The sequence below is a fragment of the Achroia grisella genome, unplaced genomic scaffold, assembly GCF_030625045.1.
Source record: "Achroia grisella isolate CSIRO2021 unplaced genomic scaffold, CSIRO_AGI_Agris_v1 utg1360, whole genome shotgun sequence".
Taxonomy (NCBI): Eukaryota; Metazoa; Arthropoda; class Insecta; order Lepidoptera; family Pyralidae; genus Achroia; species Achroia grisella.
The window spans coordinates 471946-498364 of NW_026712626.1; the positions used below are offsets into that span (position 1 = coordinate 471946).

At 38.6% G+C, this 26419-nt stretch overlaps 1 protein-coding gene across 1 annotated transcript in view; it reads right to left on the reverse strand.

The window, feature by feature from the left end:
* Positions 1 to 26419, reverse strand: part of LOC131855264 (bromodomain adjacent to zinc finger domain protein 2B-like) — an 80938-nt gene that overhangs the window by 27161 nt on the left and 27358 nt on the right. Inside the window, exons 3-22 of the mRNA XM_059206508.1 lie at positions 18143 to 18234; positions 15420 to 15581; positions 12666 to 12843; positions 12237 to 12331; positions 10238 to 10384; positions 9434 to 9576; positions 8961 to 9052; positions 8129 to 8213; positions 7764 to 7898; positions 7262 to 7379; positions 6657 to 6752; positions 6046 to 6171; positions 5749 to 5832; positions 5231 to 5335; positions 4394 to 4551; positions 3133 to 3271; positions 2418 to 2542; positions 1755 to 1897; positions 1237 to 1320; positions 1093 to 1147 (exon numbers count right to left, since the gene is read on the reverse strand). Coding sequence (XP_059062491.1) covers positions 1093 to 1147; positions 1237 to 1320; positions 1755 to 1897; positions 2418 to 2542; positions 3133 to 3271; positions 4394 to 4551; positions 5231 to 5335; positions 5749 to 5832; positions 6046 to 6171; positions 6657 to 6752; positions 7262 to 7379; positions 7764 to 7898; positions 8129 to 8213; positions 8961 to 9052; positions 9434 to 9576; positions 10238 to 10384; positions 12237 to 12331; positions 12666 to 12843; positions 15420 to 15581; positions 18143 to 18227 — 2355 coding nt within the window. The 5' untranslated portion in view covers positions 18228 to 18234. The remainder of the gene's footprint in view (positions 1 to 1092; positions 1148 to 1236; positions 1321 to 1754; positions 1898 to 2417; positions 2543 to 3132; positions 3272 to 4393; positions 4552 to 5230; positions 5336 to 5748; positions 5833 to 6045; positions 6172 to 6656; positions 6753 to 7261; positions 7380 to 7763; positions 7899 to 8128; positions 8214 to 8960; positions 9053 to 9433; positions 9577 to 10237; positions 10385 to 12236; positions 12332 to 12665; positions 12844 to 15419; positions 15582 to 18142; positions 18235 to 26419) is intronic.

A 26419-nucleotide genomic window follows, 5' to 3' on the forward strand; every position in this document is an offset into this window, starting at 1 on the left:
GTACTCGCCTGGTCCCTGTCCCTGGCGCAGGCGTCCCGGCGGGCGTGCCTGGCGGCCTGCTGCCTGCGCGCGAGTTCGATGCGGCGGTCTGTAATGTGTGTACTCGCCTGGTCCCTGTCCCTGGCGCAGGCGTCCCGGCGGGCGTGCCTGGCGGCCTGCTGCCTGCGCGCGAGTTCGATGCGGCGGTCTGTAATGTGTGTACTCGCCTGGTCCCTGTCCCTGGCGCAGGCGTCCCGGCGGGCGTGCCTGGCGGCCTGCTGCCTGCGCGCGAGTTCGATGCGGCGGTCTGTAATGTGTGTACTCGCCTGGTCCCTGTCCCTGGCGCAGGCGTCCCGGCGGGCGTGCCTGGCGGCCTGCTGCCTGCGCGCGAGTTCGATGCGGCGGTCTGTAATGTGTGTACTCGCCTGGTCCCTGTCCCTGGCGCAGGCGTCCCGGCGGGCGTGCCTGGCGGCCTGCTGCCTGCGCGCGAGTTCGATGCGGCGGTCTGTAATGTGTGTACTCGCCTGGTCCCTGTCCCTGGCGCAGGCGTCCCGGCGGGCGTGCCTGGCGGCCTGCTGCCTGCGCGCGAGTTCGATGCGGCGGTCTGTAATGTGTGTACTCGCCTGGTCCCTGGCGCAGGCGTCCCTGCGGGCGTGCCTGGCGGTCTGCTGTGTGCGCGTGGAGTTCGTTGCGGCGGTCTGTACTGTGTGTACTCGCCTGGTCCCTGTCCCTGGCGCTGGCGTCCCGGCGGGCGTGCCTGGCGGCCTGCTGCCTGCGCGCGAGTTCGATGCGGCGGTCTGTAATGTGTGTACTCGCCTGGTCCCTGTCCCTGGCGCAGGCGTCCCGGCGGGCGTGCCTGGCGGCCTGCTGCCTGCGCGCGAGTTCGATGCGGCGGTCTGTAATGTGTGTACTCGCCTGGTCCCTGTCCCTGGCGCAGGCGTCCCGGCGGGCGTGCCTGGCGGCCTGCTGCCTGCGCGCGAGTTCGATGCGGCGGTCTGTAATGTGTGTACTCGCCTGGTCCCTGTCCCTGGCGCAGGCGTCCCGGCGGGCGTGCCTGGCGGCCTGCTGCCTGCGCGCGAGTTCGATGCGGCGGTCTGTAATGTGTGTACTCGCCTGGTCCCTGTCCCTGGCGCAGGCGTCCCGGCGGGCGTGCCTGGCGGCCTGCTGCCTGCGCGCGAGTTCGATGCGGCGGCTGTAATGTGTGTCCACGGGTCCCTGGCGCAGGCGTCCCGGCGGGCGTGCCTGGCGGCCTGCTGCCTGCGCGCGAGTTCGATGCGGCGGTCCACGGGCGGCGGAGTCGGCCGCGCGCCGCCCACAGACAGCGCCCGCGCTTCCTCCAGCCTGAACGATGTAACGAATCATATACTACACTTTTTTTTCGATCATTCCCATCTCAGGGAAAGGCAAAAGGACTCTGCCCATACAGGTATAGTCTGCGATACTCGTGTTGTGTTATGTAATATTTGAGTAAAAAAATTACTACCAATTATCTAGTATCTTATAATATTATAATATGATGAGATGTCGCTGCGTAATTTATATTTTTACTGTAGTATTTAGGTAGTGAGAATACAGGTGGAATTATTGTATATTTATAAGTTTATTTTGGTAGTGTGCTACACGGCTTACTAGTGACACATACATTCGACGCGTAGTCGGGGTGCTGACTTAAATCTATCTGGAGAGATACTGATAGAAGGATCTCGAGTGTTGACAGAAATATTACCAATGTAGGCAGAAACTAAACCCTATAATAATGCATTTAAACTACTAACCTTTTAGTAATCTCTGCCTCGTTGTAAATGAGTGGTTCGTGATCAGGCGCTGTGGCCGGCTGTACATACTCGCCGACCACGTGGCGCGCGCTGAAGCTGAAGTTATCTACTGACAGCGGCGGGCTCGGCCGCGCCTCCAGGAACTGCACACATATGTTGCGAATCAAAAGTTGTTCGTTACGGGCCCTGGAGGTCCCACTATATGCAAATATGGGTTTATTTTTAAAGTAGTTAAGGGTACCGAAAAATGAATTTCCTACGGCGTCACATGACGACGTGAAGTGCATGGTGCCTTCATATACATACGCATTAGTTGCCATTTACCATCAGATGGTCAGATTGTTTGTTCTAGTTACATATTTTTTCGGACTACCTAATGTTGTTGGCCGCAGCTGACCTTTACAGCTTCAACGAACCATAATGGATAAATGCAGATGGCATTCCAAACGGAAGGACTTATGGAGCTACTGAAGGCCAACTCCCGCCTGACGTATACGACATTAGTCTGAAAGCACCGCTAGGGGTTCGAACCTCGGCTCAGGTCGTCGTAAAATCGATCCCCGTTTAAATTGGAATTTCGAGATATTTTTACATAATAACGATCTATGTAGTTTTTGTGCTTGGTAGTAATGTACAAATTAGAATATTTTTTATTTCACATACCGCCTGCAATTCTTGCATGGTTTTTATGTGCAGCGAAGAGTGGGGCTCCGGCGGGGAATAGCTGACGTCACCTTTGATATTGCAGTTTCTTGACAGACCCTTGATCATAGTCACACGTTTCCAGCCTAAGGAATAAATAAATAATACTTTTAATAAAAAAAAACTCACATTGTGTTTGTATGACACACATATCTACCTATGTATTTTTTACCTTTATAAAAATTCAAACAAGGAAAAACAACATTACAATTAGTCTTCAAGTACGGCACTGTGTCTTAAGTTAGGTTAAGTTTAGTTACATTGTAAATATTTTTATTATGTCAATTTTAGCGATGCGATAGCGGACTCTCCTCTCTCCGTCGCCACCAGCCCTCCACGGGACGATAGTATCGATTCCAGACAGAAATATGTTAATATATATATAATCTTAATACAGCATTGCAGTAGTGGCGACCACGGACCGGAAGACGCAGCGCGGGAAGGCCTCTAGCAAGGTGGACCGACGATCTGATCAAGATCGCTGGAAGGTATTGGATGCGAGCAGCGCAGGACCGATCGTCTAGAGATCTTTGGGGGAGGCCGAGGTCTAGCAGCGGACGTCTTCCGGGCCGCGATGATGATGATGATAGAGCATTCGATTTAGTGGTGTGTGTGTGTGTGTGTGTGTGCGTGTGTGTGTGTGTGTGTGTGTGTGTGTGTGTGTGTGCGTGTGTACCGAGCGCGACTGGGAGGCGGAGCTGCGCGTCGTGCGGGCGGCGCGCGGAGTCGCTGGCGTCGGAGTCGGACGGGCCGCTGTCGGACGGACACTCCGAGTCCGTGCTGCCGCTCTCGCCCAGCAACGCCTTCAGCTTCTCCTAAACAACGTTCCACACCTTATATTGTTGTTGTCGTTTTCAAATACGTCCAATTTGGACAGGCGAAGAGCATCGCCCATACTGCCTAGTCAGTAGTTTTTTTTTTGTGGATGATAATGGAATGGTGCACCCGCCTGCGCTAACGGTTTACGCTGGCAGGGCACCAGTGGAGGATGATAAGATGAGCATGAGGTCCGGTCAGTTAGCCCATCGTGACAAATTCACCAGGAATTTATCACGATGGTTTCCAGGGGGAACCGCGTGGAGGTCGACCTGACATGATACATTGCTAGCAATGGGGTTATCAATCCACATTACTAACAATCCCCTGCGAAAAAGAGTTTTTTTTTTATTAAGGATGATAATGAAATGGAGCACCCGCCTGCGCTAACGGTTTACGCTGGCGGGACACCAGTGGAGGATGATAAGATGAGCATGAGGTCAGGTCAGTTAGCCCATCGTGACAAATTCACCAAGAATTTATCACGATGGTTTGGGGGAACCGCGTGGAGGTCGACCTGACATGGTACATTGCTAGCAATGGGGTTATCAATCCACATTACTAACAATCCCTTTCCACCCCCTAGTCAGTAGTTAGATTAGTCTACAGTATATAAATCGTTTTATGTCACATTATATTGATTCAATATTTCTTTTTTTTTTTAGCATAATCAACGGGCAAAGGCCACGCATCCTCTTCGACGTTGGCGTCTGCCCGTTGACGGCCGGTCTAGAGGACACCGCTTTTCTTCAGATGATCACGGGTTCCATTCCTCGTACAGTACAATCATTCGTATTCATAATTATGATTGTTTGTATTGGTCTCTCGGTGTTTTCTATGTATTTTATGTATGTACATTAATAATAGGGGTTGAAGTATGAAATTGCCATTCTATAGTAATAGATACTTTGAATTGACAAAAACTTTAATATTTGTGTTGAGACGTTTGAGGATTCGATTTTTCGCATTTGCATTCACTGATATCATTGTTTGTACTAGTTTATTATGTACTTTATATACAAAAATGTCTAGTCTAGTATACTACAAGATCTACTGAGTTTGTAACTAGATAATGCTTTGAACTATCAACAGTCATTAACATTGTAAAATTAAAAAATTACCAGATCAGTCTCCCCGAGAAGTTGCTGCGCCAGCGCAGGTCGGAGCCCTAGCGCTCTGCTCTGGGCCAATAAGGAGGCAACAGTGTTCTTCTTTGGCTTGCTGACTCCCCGCCCCAAGTTACGGGGCCTACCTTCCCGATTTGGCCATGCTGGTACAGCTAAAGTCATATTTTTGGTTATGACAGCGTGGTTAAAGAATAGCTTAGACATACACTTTTGTACAATGATAATTGATATCTTCATAATTGTTCTCAATGTCCACCCATAGTGACGGATCAAAAAACTCCTGATGCGAGATATACACATTTAATATATAAGTTTCATTCATTCATAATTTAAGAACGACGCCCTTGTCACTTTCCACGATCTTCCATCATACTCGTTAAACCTTAATACGTCAGGACTCCAATTCTATCTTTAATTTACTTAATGTAAGTGTGCCTTAGTTTATATAAGTCTATTTACACAAAAACTCAAATCTATCCACTAATCTATATATATATATATATAACTCAAAGGTGACTGACATAGTGATCTATCAACGCAAAGCCCAAACCACTGGACGGATCGAGCTGAAATTTGGCATGCAGGTAGATGTTATAGCGTAGGCATCCGCTAAGAAAGGATTTTGGTTAATTCTACCCACAAGGGGATAAAATAGGGGATGAAACTTTGTCAATTTTAAACCGATGGCTGAGACTTTGCATGTATAAATCTATGACGTACGCATCCCCTAAGAAAGGATTTTAATAAATTCCTTAGGGGTAAGGGTATAAATTAACGCAAGCGAATTCGCGGGCAAAAGCTAGTACTAATAATATAGGTATATCAACTGACATTCACTGTCCTCGCTGCCGCTGGACTTGGGTCGCGGGGAGTCCGCGGGCTGCGAACTCAACTCAGGAGCCACCCGACGGGGCTTCGCTCCGGGCTTGCGGCGAGCTGCGGACAATGACAGTGTTTCTTTCAAGTATTTCATTTAATTGAAACGTCATTCATGTTTTTTTAATGAGAGATACCAAATTAATATCTCAGGACAATTCACATAACGCTATCTAGTCCCAAGCTATGCAGAGCTTGTGTTATGGATAGACAACTGATAGATATACTTAGATACATTTTTTTGTAAATACGTATATATAAATATAAAATTAATATATAAATTGCTTAGAAAACACCTAGACCAATACAAACAATCATACTGACAGGAGGAAGTGACAAATCAAAAATAATTTATTCATCTCTTTAATATTTTTCCCTACCGTCCAGTTCAGTATACAGATTCAATTGAGAAGAACTGGCAAGTAAATCAAGGGATTTTTAACGTACTTTACATCCTGTGTTTATATACTCACATATCCTGTCGTTGCTTCCGGATGCATTTAGAGAACTGCTGAGTGAAGTTAGTCTCGAGAGGGCGTCCGAAGCCTGCGTGCTCGCTAAAAACAATAAAAATCTTTATTAAAAAAAGCCAAATTCCATTGGTTGTAATTTTAGTTTGAGTTGATGGTAGAAGTGGTGATAGTATGTAAAATAGGATAGGACTACCATCACCATACAGGTAATACAATAGTCAGTAATAAACATTACTATTCTAATACTGTTGGTCGCAGCATAAAATATGATATAAAGTGAGTATAAATGTAACGCACGGGGGGTGGGTTTGAGTGAGAGATTGAGGGGCGCGTCATCGTCTGCTCTCACACCCAGATCCAGCGGACCATCATCAGCAGCACTGCTACCTCCACTACACTTCGTACTCAGGTTTAGGCCGGAATCTGTAAAAAAAAAAATAGGTGGAATATACTTTATTTGTAACACACAGTAAAGAAAATGCATAAACAACATATTAAAGGACAACAAGGCGGCCTTATTGCTGAAAGCAATCTTAAAAAAAAAAATGTAATGTATGGTAGTAGAACACACTAGGATATCAGAAGAACAACAGTACCAGATGTACTCTCAAGAATATATAATTTAAAATGGACTTGGACATTATAAGATGTTAAATAAATAAATGTAATAAGCAAGAGACTTTCTGACTATTGACCATTGTGCTTACTAGCCAATAGCAATCTCTTTTATTTATAGTTACCTATAAATTTCTTATTTATAATATACGAAGCAAACATTTTTACGGCACATCTGATGGTAAGATTACCGCTGCCCATGAGTAAGAACAGCCAACACCACGGGTATTCCAAGTGAGCTACTGTGTAATCTCTTAGCTAATAGATTGTAAAGTTGTCTATCTATATCTAACCTGACGGAGCAGTGGACCCAGCGAGTTGCCTCTCGAGGGCGGCGAGGCTTACTCCGCTCTGACTAGCAATTGTCTGCAGCAGCTCCCGAGATATACCTGCACCAAACAACACAACCTGTATTAATTATTTATTCCCAACTAGTACACATCTACATTAATTATCGTAAAATTTGGAATATAATACATTTGGGATAGAAAATTATATAGGCTACTTTTACTTTAAATAATTTCCACGCAGACGAAGTCGAGGGCTGAAGCTAGTATAATATATTACAATAATATCCAATTCTATAAAATTCCATCAGAATATTATGAATGCAACAAAATGTACTTGCACAAAGCGGATTTCAAATTGCAAATAAACCACTCCAATTACGTCCGAGAGATCGTGAAGATCGCAACGCTTCCAGTAGCGGTGGTCAGGTTTCCGCATTGAATATTTGGAGTCACACATGCTAATAGTAGCGGAATTAAACAAAATAATACCATTAAGTGATGAAAAGACAGCAAAGTGACACCTACTATAATTAGATAAAACACATAATTTGTACTTACAGTAGCACTGCATTATAAGTACAGTCATTGAAAAAATCAATGTACGTTACCTGCATAATCAGACAAATTAGGCGGAGGAGTCCCCGATAGCGAATTGTGAGCCCCGCGCTCCGGTTTATTCGGTAGCCGGATCACTTCCACTGACGACCGAGAGTTGCCATACTCGTCCTGCAATATATAAATACTTAATTCACTATATTCACGATGATTCCTTGAATGACCAATGGTTGTCTGGTAGAAAATACGATGTTAGGTCCGCCAAAGGTACTGTAAAAAAAAGCGAGTTGACCTTCACACGGTTCCCCTTGGAAACGATCGTGATAAATTTGTTACGATGTGCTAACTGACCTGTCTTCGTACTCATCATATCATCATTCACTGGTGCCAGCCAGCGTATGTTGTTATCGCAGGCAAATAGTTATATTTAGTAATGATTACTTTGGACTTTCAAAGTTTTTTTTCGGACTACTCTAATGCTGTTGGCCGTAGCTGGCTTTTACAGCTTCACTATCAAAGTAACTGTGGTCTATAAAACTGTAAACTTGAACGCACCACTTTCTGCCGCTTGTTTGGATGCGTGGCACGGTCTGGTGTAGAGGGTGCGGCTGCAGAGGGATGAAGCGACACGTGCGGTGGATCTAGAGAGATCGTCTTCTTACGGCCGCGTGTCGTCGATCCGGGCGTCGACTGTAATAAAATCCATAATACATTCTCTACATAGCTTAGGGCCAGATGGCTTTGTATTAAATTGTCCTTAGATATTATGATTACTCATAACCTTAAGGTTTTCCTTGTATAATCGGAAAACTGCCTAGGTATCCTTTATGTATTAGAATAGAATTCCATTTATACACGAGTTGTAGGTACTTGATACTACTGAAATGTTCAAAATAAATGTGAATAAAGGTGTAACTTACCTTGGGCCCCGCTAGTGATGACGTATATTTGATGATCTCAGTGTCAGGTGGTAAACGCACGCCGCCTAATACGGACGCCGGATCGCTGAAACATATTGTTTATATTAATATTTCATAGACGACCTCGGAGGTGTAACAGTTTAGCATGCCGCTCTAATTACAATGATCGCAGGTTCGATTCCTCGCACGGTGCAAACATTTATATTCATGAATATTGTTTGTATCGGTCTGGGTGTTTTCCAAGTATATTCATGTATGTATTTAAAAAAATGTATATGTATTTATACCAGTTGTCTAGTACCCATAATACAAGCTCTTTAAGACAAAGGTAGCCTATGCCCGTCCTAGTGATACAATCTATGTTCATGTCGAATTTCATGAAATTCCTTTTAGCCATTTAGTGCTGAAAAGGTAACAAACAGACAGACAGACACACATTCGCATTTATAATAATAGTAAGGATTTCCTTAGATACATTATACAACTTACCCTCCCTCCAAAGCAGCACTACGAAAGAGAAAGGAGATTCTTATTATTTCATTATATTTAATAGATTTAGCGTTAAAAATATTACATATATTGTATATATATTAGTACACGACTATTTAAATTTTTAATGCTTAATCAAAAAATATGAATAAATTTTAGATAAATGCGTATGGAGGGTTTAACTTTTTACTGCTGCTAATCAGAATATATTATATTTTGCTTAGTATTGGTTGCAATTCTGGTATGACAACATACAGTGTTTTTACTTTATATATCATAAATATCGATCTCCGAACAACAACAAAGGTAATGTAGCATAGAAACTACTATATAGTGTAGTTACCTGAGTATTGTATGTGGTAAGCCTGTAAGAGAGTCGATTCCATGCCGGTCCTTATCCGATCCCACGCCGAACGGATACAGAGGCGACATATTCTGAAAAATAATTAACACTTTGTTAACCGGGAAATTTACACAGAAACTATGTCATGCTCTTATTTGTTATTGAATATGGAAGTAAAACCTCTTATAGTATACGATTTTATATAAACGATCTTCGGGTCACCTAATGGTAAGTAATTACCGCCGTCCATGGACACCCGCAACACCAGGGAAATAGCAAGTGCGTTGCCGGCTCTTAAAAAAGGTATAAGCTCTTTTCTTTAAGTTTTCAATATTGTATCAGTTTGATAATACCATCGCTGGAAACAGGGACTCTTAACTCATATATTGCTCTTACATTTTACACCAATTACATCGATACTACATCAATGGCGGATGTAAATGGTAAGTTTTAGAAATGGAATTTAATATTACCTTCCCCTTGGCAGCAGCTGCAACCGCAGCATGGTAGGCACCATGCGCAGCCGCTTGAGCCAGCATTAGGTCACCACGAAGAAGGGCCAGCTCCCGATCTTTTCCTTTAGACCCGCTGCTGCTACTCGATGAAGATGGTTTTCCTTTAACAAGAACAAATAACATTTAGCTATGCTATCGTTATCAGAAGTAGACTGTAAGTTGCCTGTATGGCTACGTCAGCCTCACCTGTTCGAGCCGCTAAGCAGCTTTGTTATGGTAGCTGTTGCTGTAGCAGCTGGTGTTGTGTGTCTGACTTGTGTTTCGATTGTATGTTTCAAATTAGGCAATGAAATTACAAGATAAGAGGCATGGCATCTTAGTCCTCTAGACAGGTAATGAATGAGTGGTACCAAGGGTGTCACATGATAAAATGATGTCCGCAGTGCTTAGTGACGGATACCACTTACTATAAGGTGGGCTGTAAGCTTATTTGCCATTCTAACTACATAAATAAAACAGTGCCCAACGGACTCTGGCAATATACTCTTGTGCTATCTTGGTGTCTATAGTTAGGAGGAGTCTCATAGCAGGACACAAAAAAATAGTTAAATAACACACTAGTCTCGTGTAAAGGCGAAATCAACTTAATAGATGTGCCTACATGACTTAGCAACGCGTACATTCGACGGGGAGCCGAGCCGTGGACTGACTTTACACTCAACTTTTTAGATTGTGACATTTGCTCGCACTGGTTATTCACACGCAAATCGCGCGTTAAAGAACGTGTCGTGTAAAGGCATTTAATATATGAAGTCATCTTACTGGATTGTGATGGGGCGGTGGGTTGTTTGCTGCTCGATTTTGACTGATGTGGCCCTGACACAAGGTTGTTCAGAGATGCTAGACTTGAGAGTGATTGGGAGTGCATCGTCGACGGTGATGATGTCTTGGGAAAGCCATATGATGACCCTGCAAATGGAAATTAAATTAGCCGGATTGTACTGTATCTGTAAATCAGTGTACTGCTCGTTGAACAAAGTCAATGAATAAAAATTTAATTATCTATCGGTTTTTCTCGCAGGTTTTTAACTGGTAGATTTTCTGATATTTTATGACGGACTTTCAGGCTACCTGTCCTAATTTCATGTTCATCTTATCATCCTCCACTGGTGCCCCGATAGAGTAAACCTTTAGCTCAGCACCATTGCATTATCATCCAATAAAAAAATATATAATAATATAATCTCAGGACAATTCACACAGCGCCATCTAGACCCAAGTTTTTTTTTTTTATTGGGTTGTTTCCTATTGTCAGATGTGTAGCACCTGTAGCACTGCGACCTACATAGATCTATTGTGCTCGCCCTTTTCAGAGTTCGCTACCTAGACCCGTCAGGGACAAGAATTGAAGGATATTCTTAGGAGCGATCGTTTTTATCTCCTCGGGAAAGAGTGTAAACTTTCCAAAGGAGATATTTCGTTTATGCATGAGTGGGCTACAACCACATAGGATGTGAAGCGGCGTTTCCTCTTCAGTTTGGCAGAATCTGCAGATACTTGTCGTGCATAGGCCTAGCATAGCCATATGCTTGTTCAATTTGCAGTGTCCTGTGAGGGCCCTAGTCATCATGCATATGTTGTTTTTACTCAATAGCAGTAATCTATTGGAGTATTTGGTCGAGAAGCCTAAGATCTAGACCCAAGTTAAGCTAGCTAAAGCTTGTGTTATGGGTACTAGACAACTGATACAAATACATAGATTTTTTTTCGTAAATACATACATATTATACATTGAAAACACCCACACCAATACAAACAATCCAAATGTTGGCCTAGTGCGAAGAATCAAACCTGCGACCATCGGAACCGCATCGCTTTATAAGATAAACCGCTAGACCACCGAGGCCGTCAATATAACCTAGAATTCAGGCTACACAGCCTCATGACGGCATTTATTCAGGAATGGCAACGCATGACGGTTATAGCTGGCCAGTCAGTTTGTTCAGCATTCCAGTAATATAAAAATAATAAATATAGAAGAATGGCCATAGATTTTGTTAAAATATTTTGTATTGTTAGACTCTATTTTCCGCATTTAGCCTGTTATTTGGGCTGGTCTGCGTGATATGTATGCTTTATAAATACTTATTATTAATGAAACATGCATTAGCAATAAAGCTTACTAAACTCTAGAAAATGTCAACTAAGATTTAGAAGCAAATTATATACATTTGTATACAAATGCTTGATATTTCAGTGGCTTGAAAGGTCATGCCGTTCACGGTATAGAATCTTAAACATCACATCTCAGACTTAACCCATTGTTAGCAATGTACACGCGATAAATATATGCCTCATGATTTTGCCACGATGGGCTGGCTGACCTAACCTAAACTTCATGTTATCTTTCCTACTGGTGCCCCACCAGCGTAAACAGTTAAATCAGGCGGGTGCACTATTCTATTATCATCCTTTAAAAGCTTTACAAACACTTGAATCGAATGCGCAGGGCAATCCAAACTTTCGGAACAACTTATAAAGCAACTGAAAGTCAACTCCAAATTGACGATCAGGCCTTTTATCTAAGACTAGGTACTGCAAAGGTTCGAACCACGGATCAGGGCGTCGTAATTTAATTTAATGGTATAGGTGATTGATGGAACACAGTATTAACATATGGTAAATTATGAAAGCGCTCAACCATCTAGTTGTGTGTAGTGAAATATGAATTCTATTATCTATCCAATTAAATCAAGTTTCGAATGAAGTTTAGACCATGCAAAACAGAATAGAGATGAAAGAGAGAGAAAGTGATACGTGCCCCACTCACTCATGTTGGGTTGAGAACTCGAAGTGCTTGTTGAGGGGCTCTTGTCTTTTGTCGATGCACTTGAGGATGTACTGCTTCTCCCTGATCTGGAATACATGAAAAATAATTAATTTTTTGTACTACGTTAGTGGCCAACAAGCATACGGCCCATATGATTGTAAACAGTTATCGTAGACTATGGACGCTTGGAGCCCCAGGAGTGTTACGTGCGAGTTGCCGATCCTTAAGAAACCTTAATATACCCTTTTTAAAAAATCACATACGTCGTCTCATGAGAAAAATTCGGCAGGTAGTTCATCCACAATCTAAGTGTACGCGCGAGGAAGCTCCTCTGAAACCGCACTGTCCACTTAGGAACTTAACTGTACACAAAAATTACAAACTTATGAACTATATACATATTCACTATATAATATCTACCTGTCATTCCGACTAGGTTGTTTCCCCGGTTTCGGTGGTTGTTTCAAACCGGTGGCAGATAAAGCGGAGAGGGCGGAGTAAGGGTCCCCCAGCGGTGGAAAATTCAGGCCGGAAGCTTGGAGGCGAGCGAGGTAATCCTGAGCTGCTAGATGGGAAGCCATAGACCACCATGCCGCACCTGATGAAAGAAATCATTAATGAGTGTCAGACATTGTAAAAAGCAGTCTGCGTGGTATCTGTCACATTTATTTCAGTCGCAAACAGATTGCTGTGTAATGTTTCCGTTGAAGAGTGAAATTGGGCAGTAAAATGTGTTCATGCTCATCTTTTAAGCCTTCAGCCTTAATAAAACTGGTAAGTAATGATATGGTATCAGGTACTGGTTGTATTCATCATCTTAATTGTAAATATGTATATAATACTAGCTGACCCGGAAAATGTTGTTTTGCCTTATACATTAAAATCGATATTAAAAAATAGGGGTTGGTGGTGACATAAGGGTGAAAATTTAGGGTTTTTTTTCAATGCTAAATCATAATAATAAAAATTGTCGAAACAATGAAACAAAAAATTTTGGGGTGAGGCACCCTTAACACTTTATAAACCTATTCTCAGATCTACTGGACATGCATATAAAATTTCTTCAAAATCGGTCAAGCTGTTTCGAAGGAGTACAAATATGAAACCTGTGACACGAGAATTTTATATATTAGATGTATGTGTATGTAATTAGTGTAGTATCCATAACACGAAGCTCTGCTTACCCGTGAGATTAAATAGTGCTGTGTTAATTATCTATTTCTATTCTAGTTATTTATTTATTTAATATTATCTATATTCATATTTTAAATGTGAAACTGTCAATACGTCTGCCTGAATGTATCTCAATGAAATTTGAAGGGAAGGAAGTAAGTATTGCACAACGAGAATATTATAGGCTTATCTAAAAAAATACGTATCCACAGTTTAGTACACATCGAAGTAAGGTAATGTATTAATATTAGTATTAGTTACTTTTGTTTTATTAATCCTTACTGATATCATAAATGCGAATATAACTGTCTGTCTGTCTGCCTCGCTTTCACGCCAAAACTACTGAACCGATTTATATGAAATTTGGTACAGATAGTCTAGATCCAGAGAAAGGATATAGGCTACATATATTTATATATATTTTCTCTTTATTTGGACTATAACACGCGGACGAAGGCATTATATATAGCGTCTTTATATTGTACGATTGAACGTTGCAATAAATTCAGGATATCTTGTTTATCATATGTGAATCTAAATATACATTAATGATTAATTCAACGAGAAATGAAAAACAACAGATGTATTGAATCACACCGTTGTGATTGACAGTGCATTAATATAAGTTGTGCTTCAAGATACAAATACTGCTGACATCATAAAGAAGAATTATTTTATTTTTCGTACACTTGTTTACTTATCATTACATAGTATAAAACAAAGTCGCTGTCGCTGTCTGTCCGTTCTATATATGCTTAAATCTTTATAATTACAACGGAATTTGAAGTGTTTTTTCTAATAGATAGAGTGATGCAAGAGGAAGGTTTATATATACATATAATACATGTATACATGCTCGAAGCCGGGGCGAGTAACTAGTAGAATATAAAAAATACTTAGACAGTCGCATATATTCGAGCCGCCAAACAACTTGCTTTGTAAGCTGTGTTTCGGCTGTAATGAACATATTTGGGAGTGAAATTAAAAATCAAATCAAATCAAAAATGATCATCATTTACTCATGTAGGACTTTGTAGCTGCTAATGAACGACAATTTTTTTGTATTATATTTTTTTCCCTACCGCCCAGTTCAGTATACAGATTGAGAAAAACTGACAAGAAACTAATGTTTTTTTTAAAGCCAGTTGATTTACTTTCTTTACTTTATGTAGGTGTCTATTAAATCGTTTGTACTTATTATGCTTTTTTTTTTATCTCAGGACAATTCACACAGCGCCATCTAGAGCCACGTTAAGCTACCTAAAGCTTGTGTTATGGGTACTAGATAACTGATACAAGTACATAGATTTTTTTTTTTCGTAAATACATACATATTATACATGGAAAACACCCAGACCGATACAAACAATCATATTCATGAATACAAATGTTTGTGCCGTGCGAGGAATCGAACCCGCGACCATCGGACGTAAAGCGGTGTGCTAGACCGCTATACCGCCGAGGTCGTCAATGTCTAACATTAAATGAAAATCTCGTTCATGAACTACCACTGCCATGCACGTTTGTCATTCAAGCATTCGTTTCGTGTGGCTTTACTCAATAAATATGATTTAACAGATATTTTGAATTTAATTAAAGGTAATTCCAGTATATCCTTCGGTAGCTTATTATAATTTTTTCCCATAAAAGATTGACTTTTCTAAACGATACTTACGATACAGGATAAGGGGAATGACATTTTACTTTTCCGGAATGACAACGCACGAGGGATAATATGACAATGTGACATCCGTAGTGCTGTTCATGTGTGTACTTATATAGGCAACCTAAATTACTAATTACCATCAGATGAGCCATCAAGTTGTTTACCATTCTAACTGCTCAAAAGAAAATATATGCTGCGAGGTTAACAGATGAAATTATATTTTATAGCATAAAATGAGGTATATCGGATGTAGTATTTTAAATCATTATTTTTAATTATACCTTATAATTTTTTAATAATTTTCTTTTACCTTAAAATAAGAAGATTATACTTACTGGCAGCTGGATGTAGTCCGAGGGACGCCGCCTGGTTGGCAGCCACCCCGAGGGTTGTCGGTGGCGGGTACCGCCCGCTGAAGCCGAACAGGGCCTGCGCTTGCGCCTGAGCTTGGGCAGCCGCCGCCCCGCCGCCCGCGCTGCCATCTCGACCCCAGTATGCTGGAAACAATATATTCTCTTGTTATTTTTCATTCATAAGATAACAATCGGTATGAAGCTTCACTTTTTTTAGATCATTTAAAGATGAATAATACCTTTATACATATTTTTGGGGTAACTTGAACTTGGCGCACGCAACGGTAGCCAATATATATTTTTCCCCGTTTTTCAAGGTTTTCACTAATGCTAATCCTTCTATTGGTTGTAACGTAATGTTATATAGCCTTACTCGACAAATAAACTATCTAACACAAAAATAATTTTATATTCGAACCAGTAGTTCCTGAGATTTCCGCGTTCAAATAAACAAACAAACTCTTTAGCTTTATATTAGTATAGTATATATATATATAAATAACAATAATAACTTTAAATTGTAATTTGGTAATTATATAAAGAAAATATTATTATTAATCGTCACGACGGGAGGTCGTCTCCAGCGTGGAGGACGTATTCGCAAGTTATTTCGGCACATTCACACAGAGCATGTTATAAATAGCCCCATCGATTCCCTAATCCCTACATAAACATCTCACACCAATCACTCACAGTTTCAATAGAATTTCGAATTAATTTTCAACTCTACTACTTTCTAATAAGATTCATGCTCAACCAACTGTATGTAGCAGAAACGATCGATCGAGAATAATTTAAACTTTATTCCTTTGTGATAAGATGTATCACATTAGGTGAACCGTAAAGATCGCAGGTCGGTGACCTAGGACGGGTTTACACGGCAGATTACCACGCGATCAACTTGGGTACTAGAGATTCGTAATCATTGTCATCATGTGTAACAATTTTATTATGACAAATTTATAATTGTAATCCCACGACCTCGGTGGTCTAGCGGTTTAGCACACCGTTTTACTTCCAACGGACACGGGTTCGATTCCTCGCACGGCACAAACATTTGTAATCAAAAAGTATGATTGTTTGTGTCGGCTTAGGTGTTTTCTATATATAATATATATTTTACAAAATATCTATGTATTTCTATCAGTTATCTAGTACCCATAACACAGGCTTCAACTAGCTTAACTCTAGTCTAGATGGCGCTGTGTGAATTGTCTTGCAATAATAATAATAATCGTTTAGCTAATTCGCGACGCTGTGACATCACGGTACATGAGAGCGTGTAATATTCAAATATGAAGACCAAAGAAATAGATACTGCATGGATGCTGTATCTATTTCTTTGGTCTTCATATTCATAGAGTTCCCATTCATTCATAGAGTATGAATTCGTATGGACTAATTCATACTCTATGAATGAAAGGGAAGACAAGGGCCTATTTCTAGGATATAATGTACCACGTCACGTGGAAACGTCCCCCTAGCAAACATCATTATTAATTCCTGGTTAAATCAGTCAGGTATATTGCTATAATTGACTTCATGCTCATTCTCAGCCTCCATTGCTTTGCAGCATCCTCTATTGCTAGCCAGTCCCAGCCAGCATAGCAAACTGGATACACCATTTTATAATCAACCATTAGAAGAATTCTCTGTATGTATGCAGACGGATGCTCCATTTCTATGCTAGCTGACATACCTAGATTTAATATTTAAGTTGCTATTATGTTATTGACAAAGGTTTACTGTAATGTTACAATTATGTTATCCTACACAATTTGTATTGTTTTGGATGAATAAATAAATAAATAAATTTCATTATCACGTATTAAAAAAAATCTATGTATGTATATATTTACAATTAAAATGTATATCGGTTATCTAGTACCAATAACATAAGCTATGCTTAACTTGGGACTAGATCACGCTATGCGGGGTTATTATTACGAGTACTTATCTCAAAATAAAGAAACGCACGAAATGCGGGTAACAAGACAGACATACGATCGCATTTATACGTATAATATTAGCATAGATTTGAATTATCATTCGTCCAATCTTTGTCTAATGACTCAGTTAGATGACTCATTAGGCCATTACAGAATGCGAGTGAAATATCTAACGGTAACAAAAGTCATTTTGGCATGGAAATCCGGTTTTTTCGCGAGCAATAGCATGCCAAGTTGTGAAATAGGTAGACCTAAGTCGTTGCGCCCCTAAACTTGTCCTTGGTCGTGACAATGTTTTTTTGTCATCGAATAAATTTAGGTCATCAGTAGTAGTCATATATTGTGCTAAACTGCACCAAGATATCGTCGTATTCTTGAGTCATAGTAATTTAATAATAATTAGGTAAAGATGTTTGAATATATTACCCCAGTAGAACGAGTGATATAATAATAATACCTCTCAACAATTAACACAACGCCATCTAGTCCCAATGTAAGCAGAGATTGTATTATGGGTACTAGACAACTGATATAAATATTCAGATATTTTTTTTGTAAATATATACATAATATACAAAGAACAATCATGTCTGTATCCTGCAAAGAATCAAACCCGCGACCATCGGAAGTGTGCTAAACCGCTAGTCCACCGAGGGCAGCGTATATATGGGACAGGGTACCGTTAAGTAGCTTGCCTTCCAGTGACGTAAAACAATATTGGTTAGTATTACCACAGATAATGTATTACAAACTCACCTCCAAAGAGTCCAGCCGCGTCGAGCAACCCGTCCGGCGGTGGTTTACCTCCCCCCTCGCCGCCCTCGCCGTTCTCCTTCTCCATACCCTGCCTGGTAAGAAAATTACTTGGTAAATAATTGGTAGATAAAAACCATCGCTCCTAAGAATATCCTTCAATTCTTCTCTCTGACGGGCCTAGGCAGCGAACTCTAAAAAAGGGCCAATACAATATTTCTATGCAGCTTGCAATGGTACAGGTTCTTTTAGCATCGAGTTAGCCCAAACCCATAAATATATACACGTAAGTACATACCCGGCCAATCCAACAACACACTGAGAAAGCTAAACAAAGTAGGGATGTAGGGATCACTTAAAAATAAAATGTACAGACCATAACTACTAGATAATACAATATAGCTTTCCATAGATGAATTTAAAAATTCATTCAAGTAGTAATAAAATTGTATTTTGAAATTATTCATTGTAAAAAAATATTTGCATACATAGAAGGTTGATATTTTGAAATACATTACGTTAGTTGTCCACAGTTTCACTACTAAAATTTTGTGAAGGAAACATAATTTAATGTTACATCAAAGGTTGTTAAAAATAAATAGAACGATAGCAGTAATCTGCTATTAACTCCTAAATAAAAAAACATTTGCTAATTTAAATTTAATTATTGCGTAGTAGCAAATTTTACCAAATTACTATTTTAATTTCAAAAACTGATTATCTTGGTATGGAAATATCATGCGGAGGGATGTGGACCACGACTAAAAACAGGTTTTTATTATCGAAATGGATGTAAAGGAGAGTTTGAACTAAGAAAAGATGAATGGACTATCTGATAGACGATATGCATAAAAGGAGAGTAAGCTCAGATACGAAAAACTAAAACCAAAACTACCGAGAGTTACAAAAAGTAGCAGTAAATTTAGAGTACTTAACACCATTATTGAAAAGAAATAGCAGAGAGATCTGCTTTTAAACCTTTTATAAAAAGAATTTATGATATTTTAGCATAGTGTATTGTTTTGTAACAAATTTTCTAAATTGTTATTTTAATTCCAAAATTACGGAGTGTTACCTACTACAATGGGGTGGCACAAAGAGGGTGGCATGAATGAAGTTAGTCAACACAAACACCCTTTGCAACGGAACGCTCCCACGCATTGAATGGCTGACTAAAATATGATCAAATTTGCTTTTACTTTACGCTATTATAGTCTAATAAATAATTACGTGAATAATATTCAGAATGAAATTTTGATTTATTTCGAATAAAGAAGAAATTTCTTTTTTAATATTTTCTCTTTCTTTTTACCATATCATCTTTCACACAGTTCATCCAGGCATCAGAATGACACAGGCTATATTTTATATTTAAATTTATATACTTAAATTTAACACGGGCACACAATTTTTTATATACAGTTATTATTCAAAAATTCTCAATTGTATTTGACTAAAATTGATAGGTATACTAATTTTCCACGCATCATTGGAGATTTACATATGCAAAAAATAACGTACGTTTCCAATTTCAAATATTAAATGTTCTGCACATAACTGTAAAATTGTATAATAGATTAGTTTTTTTAGTTTAGTTTTAGAATTGTTATTACATAATTCAAAACCTACAAGGGCTTTTAAGATAAAATTAATGTTATTTACTACGCGAGTAATTTACATTCGTACGTAAGCATCTTAAATCAGACGGACATGTGTTGTGTAATATAATTTATTATGTCAATTTAATAAATAACGTTACACAAGTATGGGACGAAATGCCGTCAATATTGACGGCTATGGTGGAAGAGATTAATGAGAATGTCATTAAAATTTTATGGAGTTTATTTATTAACTGGCGACCAGTACCAGTTTTGCACGAATGTATTACAAATCTTTGAATTTCTCGGCTTGTTCTATACTATAACACGCATATATCTATATATAACTCAAAGGTGACTGACGTAGTAATCTATCAACGCACAGCCCAAACCACTGGACGGATCGGGCTGAAATTTGGCATGCAGGTAGATGTTATGATGTAGGCATCCGCTAAGAAAGGATTTTGATTAATTCTACCCCCAAGGGGATAAAATAGGGGATGAAAGTTTATATGAAACTTTGTCAATTTTAAACTGATCGGGCTGAGATTTTGCATGCATAAAGCTACTATAACGTAGGCATCCCCTAAGAAAGGATTTTGATAAATTCCACCCCTAAGGGGATAAATTAACGTGAGCGAAGCCGCGGGCAAAAGCTAGTTATATATATATAAACCTCTTGAATCACGCTATCTATTGGTAAAAACTGCATTAATATCTGTTGCGTAAATTAAAAAGTATAAGCGAACAGACAGTGGTGGTGACTTAAATCTTATACTATGTAAATAAATATGAGTTGTTATTCGTAATATTAAATAGTAATTTGTAATATAAAGTGGAGCATTTACGGTGTGACTTCAGCCATCTATCTGTCACACACAGTAGCCTACTCCAGCATATGCTATGCTATACATATGCTATATTTACCAATATTGTTTAGATTTACATATATAATGAAAGAGAGATTCTGTAGAACCACGTGTTGATTGTATTAGTGTATTTTAATCACCAAAAAACAGCCCTCTTTCTCTCGTTTGTATTGTATATTTATTTTATATACTAACAATTGTTTTCCTTACAGTATGAGGTCTGACAATTCCTTGGAGTAAGATACGTAAAAACGATGAAAAACTTTTTTTTTTTAAAAAAACAAAACTGAAATTAAGAAAAATATTTTTTTTCTCTATCATCATGTACTCTGATTTCATTCAAAGTACAAGTACACACAAGGATAATGCAATAAGGGGCACCACCCCGCCCGCGATTCACATTTGTCCCCCCCCCCCTGTACACCCCCACCCCTCCGACACTCACAGCTGATAGGGGGCCGCCTCAGGCTGGCGGTAGTACTACGTACCGTATTTGAATATTACTTCCATTTATAGACTTAAATCGAAATTACGTTATAATTAGACCTAAATTTTATTTTGGGTTTTTTTTTAATTCTAAAATGAAAAATAGGTACTATAAAGAAAATGAACATATTAAGAGTACTCTTGTTAGTAATGTGCACTAGTAACTCCAATGCTAGCAATGTATCACGTCAGGTTGACCACACCGCGGTTTACCCCGGAAACCATCATGATAATTTGCCACGTGTGGCTAATTAACCTGACTACAGGCTCATCCTATCACTTTCCACACCAACCGTTGAACGCAAGCAACATAATCATATATAAAAAATACAAAGGTTCGCTTCACTACCCAGATGCACTAAAGAGAGAGAAAGAGACATTAATAAAGAGAGAGAAAGAGAAAGCAGATTTTGTTATGAGAAAACTAAAATCTGGAACCACTGCACCAATTTGACTAATTCTTCCACTGGTTGAAAGGTACATTATAGCTGTGATATTTTATTATGTGAAACAAAGCTGTAAGCACGGACGAAGCCAGGACGGGCTACTAGTATCCAACATGAAAGAAGAACACCTCATACCATTATTAGAGCCCACACAGAATAGAATAACGGTTTCTCCATAAAATTTCTCTTTATACGAAAACCAAATTGAGTTCAATTAACCGTGCGCATGACGATTTCGTCAATGAGATTTCAACTGATTCCAGTTGAAATCTCGCATTGCAATGATGTTCTACATGTAGATGTGACACTATTGTCTTATACAAATTAAAGTTCTACGTCTATCTACATCTTTCATACACTTACTTATGGAGTACGCAAAATTCTCTTTATATGCATACCAAATTAGGTTTAATTAACCGTGCGTATGACTATTGTCTTAATCAAATTAAATTTCTGTATATCTATCTATATCTGTATCTCTCTTATAGAGTATGCAAAGACAACTCAATTTTGTTGATCTAGTATACAAATGCATTTAATCGACTGAAATACACTTTGTAAAAAAGTAACAAGGGTACCTATTTCAGCCGAGCAACAGCAAGCCTTGTAATTATGGAAGGATAGATGTTTGTTACTCTTTCACGCAAAATCTACCGATTGGATTTTAATGAAACTTTACAATAACACAACTTATACATCAGAATAACAAATAGGCTATAAATTTCACGCGGTTGAAACCATATGTACAAATAGTATTATAAAATTTTAAAATAATATAATAAAAACCATCAAGTAGTTGGCTACATACACAACAATAGAAATCATAAATATTAATATTTAGATATATCTTAATCCATCTATGACATAAATAATATAACGTAAAGAATGTACCTACATTCATTATAATACAATATGAACGTACACATTATGTAAATTGAATACCAATTAACATAATTTACGTAGGTATTTTGTGTTACACCTACTCATTAACTTAATATTTATACTTTCTAATATGAAGATTTTAAATGTTTTATTAAATGACCATCACTATTCATAGTTTGCTAATTAAAACTTTTAATAATACTTTTTTATGTAACTGGAATATCAAACTAACGACCGATCTAATGGTAGGTGGCAACCTGTGTGTACTTGTGTACATATATACTTAGGATGGGTTATATAATAATAATAACCCACCACACAGCACCATCTAGTCCCAAGTTCAGCAAAGCTTGTGTTATGGATACTAAAGCACCGATAGATACTTAGATTTTTTTCTTGTAAATACATATACAATATACATAGAAAACACCCAGACCATTACAAACATGAATATAAATGTGTGTACAGTGCGAGGAATCGAATTCACGACCATCGCGTCTAAACCGCTTCACCACAGAGGCCGTCGAATATATGTTATATATATATATGAAAGCACCACGGACATCTTGACATCATGACACGTGGTATCACCCATACATTGCTATATTCTAGAGGATTATGATATCATATCTTCACACACCGCAAATTCAACCGTTACAAATTATTTTGCAAAACAATTGCTTGGCTGTTAAAATAGGCGACACAAAGGTATACACGCAGACGACTTTGTACAAAGTCTCGGTAAAACTAAATTCAGTAAACGATTACTTAAATAATATCATTGGGTATCACGAAAATAGACTTTAATCCCTAATAAAGGGTTATATGTTCAGTTATTGGGCCCCTAAGACAATATTGTTATCGCCAATAACTTAATATATAGCACATATTTTTTTTTATTGTGTGGAAGTACAATACGGGCCTAACTCAAAAAATAATCTTTAGAATTTTTTTTTATTTAAACCAGACAAAGAAAACACACAAAATGATATATTACATAAACTGATACAAATGGCGGTCTTATCGCTAAGAAATCTCTTCCAGACTACCAGTAGAGAAAGTAACATTAAGATAAGTAAGGGGTAGGTGGTGCATGTAATGTACATAAATATATCTATTAATATATATAATAAAATCTACACTAGTTTAAATTTTAAAATCAAAATTCAAGAAATTTAAATTTTGTGTGTTAATCCAGTACCATATTAAGTGTGCGATATATCTAATGGTTTTGAAACTGGTACGGCACATTTCTAAGTGTTCTTGCACCTCTGTGCTTTATACTCAGCCCATAATCGCCCACTCAGTCTTTCACACGATACCATTTAAGGTGACGGGTAGACCGCTGTCCGAGATTCGATGCTGTTGATTTATACTATTGTAGTTACACACTAAACTACACATTCTATGTGATTGTAGCCCACTCATGCATAAACGAAATATCTCCTTTGGAAAGTATACACTCTATCCTGAGGAGATAGAAACCATCGCTCCTAAGAATATATCCTTCAATTTTTGTCCCTGACGGGTCTAGGTAATGAACTTTAAAAAAGGGGCGAGCACAATAGATATATGTAGGTCGCAGTGCTGTAGGTCTAAAACACATGTTAATAGATCAAACCCATTAATAAAAAAAGTATAGGTACACTAAAACCGCTGCACTAATTATGTTAGAATTATAGCGGAAATTATGACGAATAGATTTATGGAATATACAGTTATTTTACAATTTTATAAAAATGTATCTAATTGCCAATTTATTGTTTTATAAAAAAACTTCAATGAAATTAAATTATGATGCGATTAAGCTATAATTTAGACATGTGTATACGGTATTCGTCGGCGGGCCACCAGTGAAGAATGGCGTCATGATCAGGAATAAGTCACAATGATTTTATTAGCGCAGGCAGGTGCCTGCCTGCGCTAATGGTCATTCCATTATCACCCATAAAAAAGATATCTCAGAGCACCCCCATTTCAGATGCCGTGAAGTTACCAACGAAGTTGCATGTAATAGTATATGATAATTAACGTCTTCCTTTACACTACTTGTTACGACCACATGTCTCTCCACAATAATCCCATAGATAGGTCATTAACCTCATTGTCATATCTATAACACCCCCTCATTACGTGCGTTCTATACTTTATCTGAGAGTAAACAGTTGCTGTATTTATTACCTTACCTAATATAGGTAGGACATTGATATTAATGTGGGCTAATTACCCCTTTGCTAGCAATATACTATTATCAGGTTGACCTCCACGCGATTCCCCCTGGAAACCATTTTGCAACCAGCGTGAACCGTTACTAAACGTTGCTAAATGTCCCTCCGTGTCTAAATGGATTTTTATGTAGTTTTAATTTATCAATATAGTAAATTGTATTTATTTAACGAAAACTTACAAAAATTTCAATTATATGTACAATTATTATAAACTATTATAATGCTAAAATATGTTCACTTACATTTTCAAGTCTTAAGTATTCATTCTTTAATTGGAATAATATTATCCAAAATACTACATGTTTTGGATAATACAATGCATGACCACCATACTCATCGATTTTGTTGCCATCAATGCCTGTGAGACCAAATAAACAAATTTATTATTAAAAAAAAAAAACATGTCTATAGGCGATTTGCGATAAACATAGTGACATAAGCTCGTAAGCCTACATAAGTTGCGATTGTGAAATATAGTATATAGCATAATAAGAAATTTAAAATTTTAATATTAATAACTCCAATAAGTCAAGTCATATGATGGAAAATCATGGTAAGTGGCAAGAGCTCCACCAACAAGAGCGTTGCTCTTAAATATTGAAAAAAAAAGGTCAAGTCACATTAATGTATTATTTCTATACACAATTGGTGTTTTTTTTAAACCAAATTAATATCCCTCGGTGGTCTAACGGTTCAGCATACCAATTTAGTTCCGATGGTCGCGGGTTCGATTCCTCGTACGGTACAAACATATGTATTTATTAGTATCGGTTTGTGTGTTTCTGTATGTATTTACAAAAAAATGTATATAGATACATTTTTACTTATATATTACTGCTTAACTTGGAACTGTGGATGGCGCCGTGTGAGTTGTTTTCAGATTATTATTAATTTAACATAAGCAAATATCGGCATCTAGTCACTCGTGTCATAGTGAGGACGAGACGCCTAAATACCCGTAAATTTATAAAAAACATGAAGAAAATCGTGAACAAAAGACAAGTTCTGAAGTTTTATGCCGAATTGCGCATTTCGACATGTCCTCAAGAGACACAATTTTGATTCTAAAGTTTCATGCCTAATTGCGCATCTGTCTCACATCTGGTTAACAGTGGTCACGCCGGTCGCCAGGTCGGTGACCCCCATTGTCTCAGCGGTTACCGATCGCTTTACTCCAACTCGAATTAGAAACCATTTCTTAAACACGTGGGAACACCTATTTTAACGTTTTATTGCGGATACTAGGCGCGGCCCCTAACTTCGTTAATACTGACCTTTTTCTTTATTTTATGTAATAGAGCCCAATACAGGACACGATAACGGAATGGCAAAAATTTGCGGTAACGTATTACTCTGGCAGGACAACAGTGGAGGGTGATGAGTATAAGGTCAAGTCAATTAGCCCACTGTGACAAATTCATTAGAAATTTAATATGATAGTTTCCAGGGAAACCGTGTGAATGTCAACTAGTCATTGTACATTGCTAGCAATGGGGTAATATACTAACTAACTAATGGCCTTACCGCCCAGAGGACAATGTTGTGAAGTCGCCTGGAAAATTCATAAATATAAAAAGTATGTGCAGATTTGAGCAGTCGATGAAAAAATATTAGCTTAGTCTAATTCCATGTTTTAGTACGGTTTGTTAGGTATACAAGTAGAAGTAGGTCAGTAATAATTCCACAAAGTGTATTCAGTGCACCGTGAAGCGATGCAACCGAGTGTACACTGAAAAAGAGTTATATAATGTACACTGATATCATAACGAGG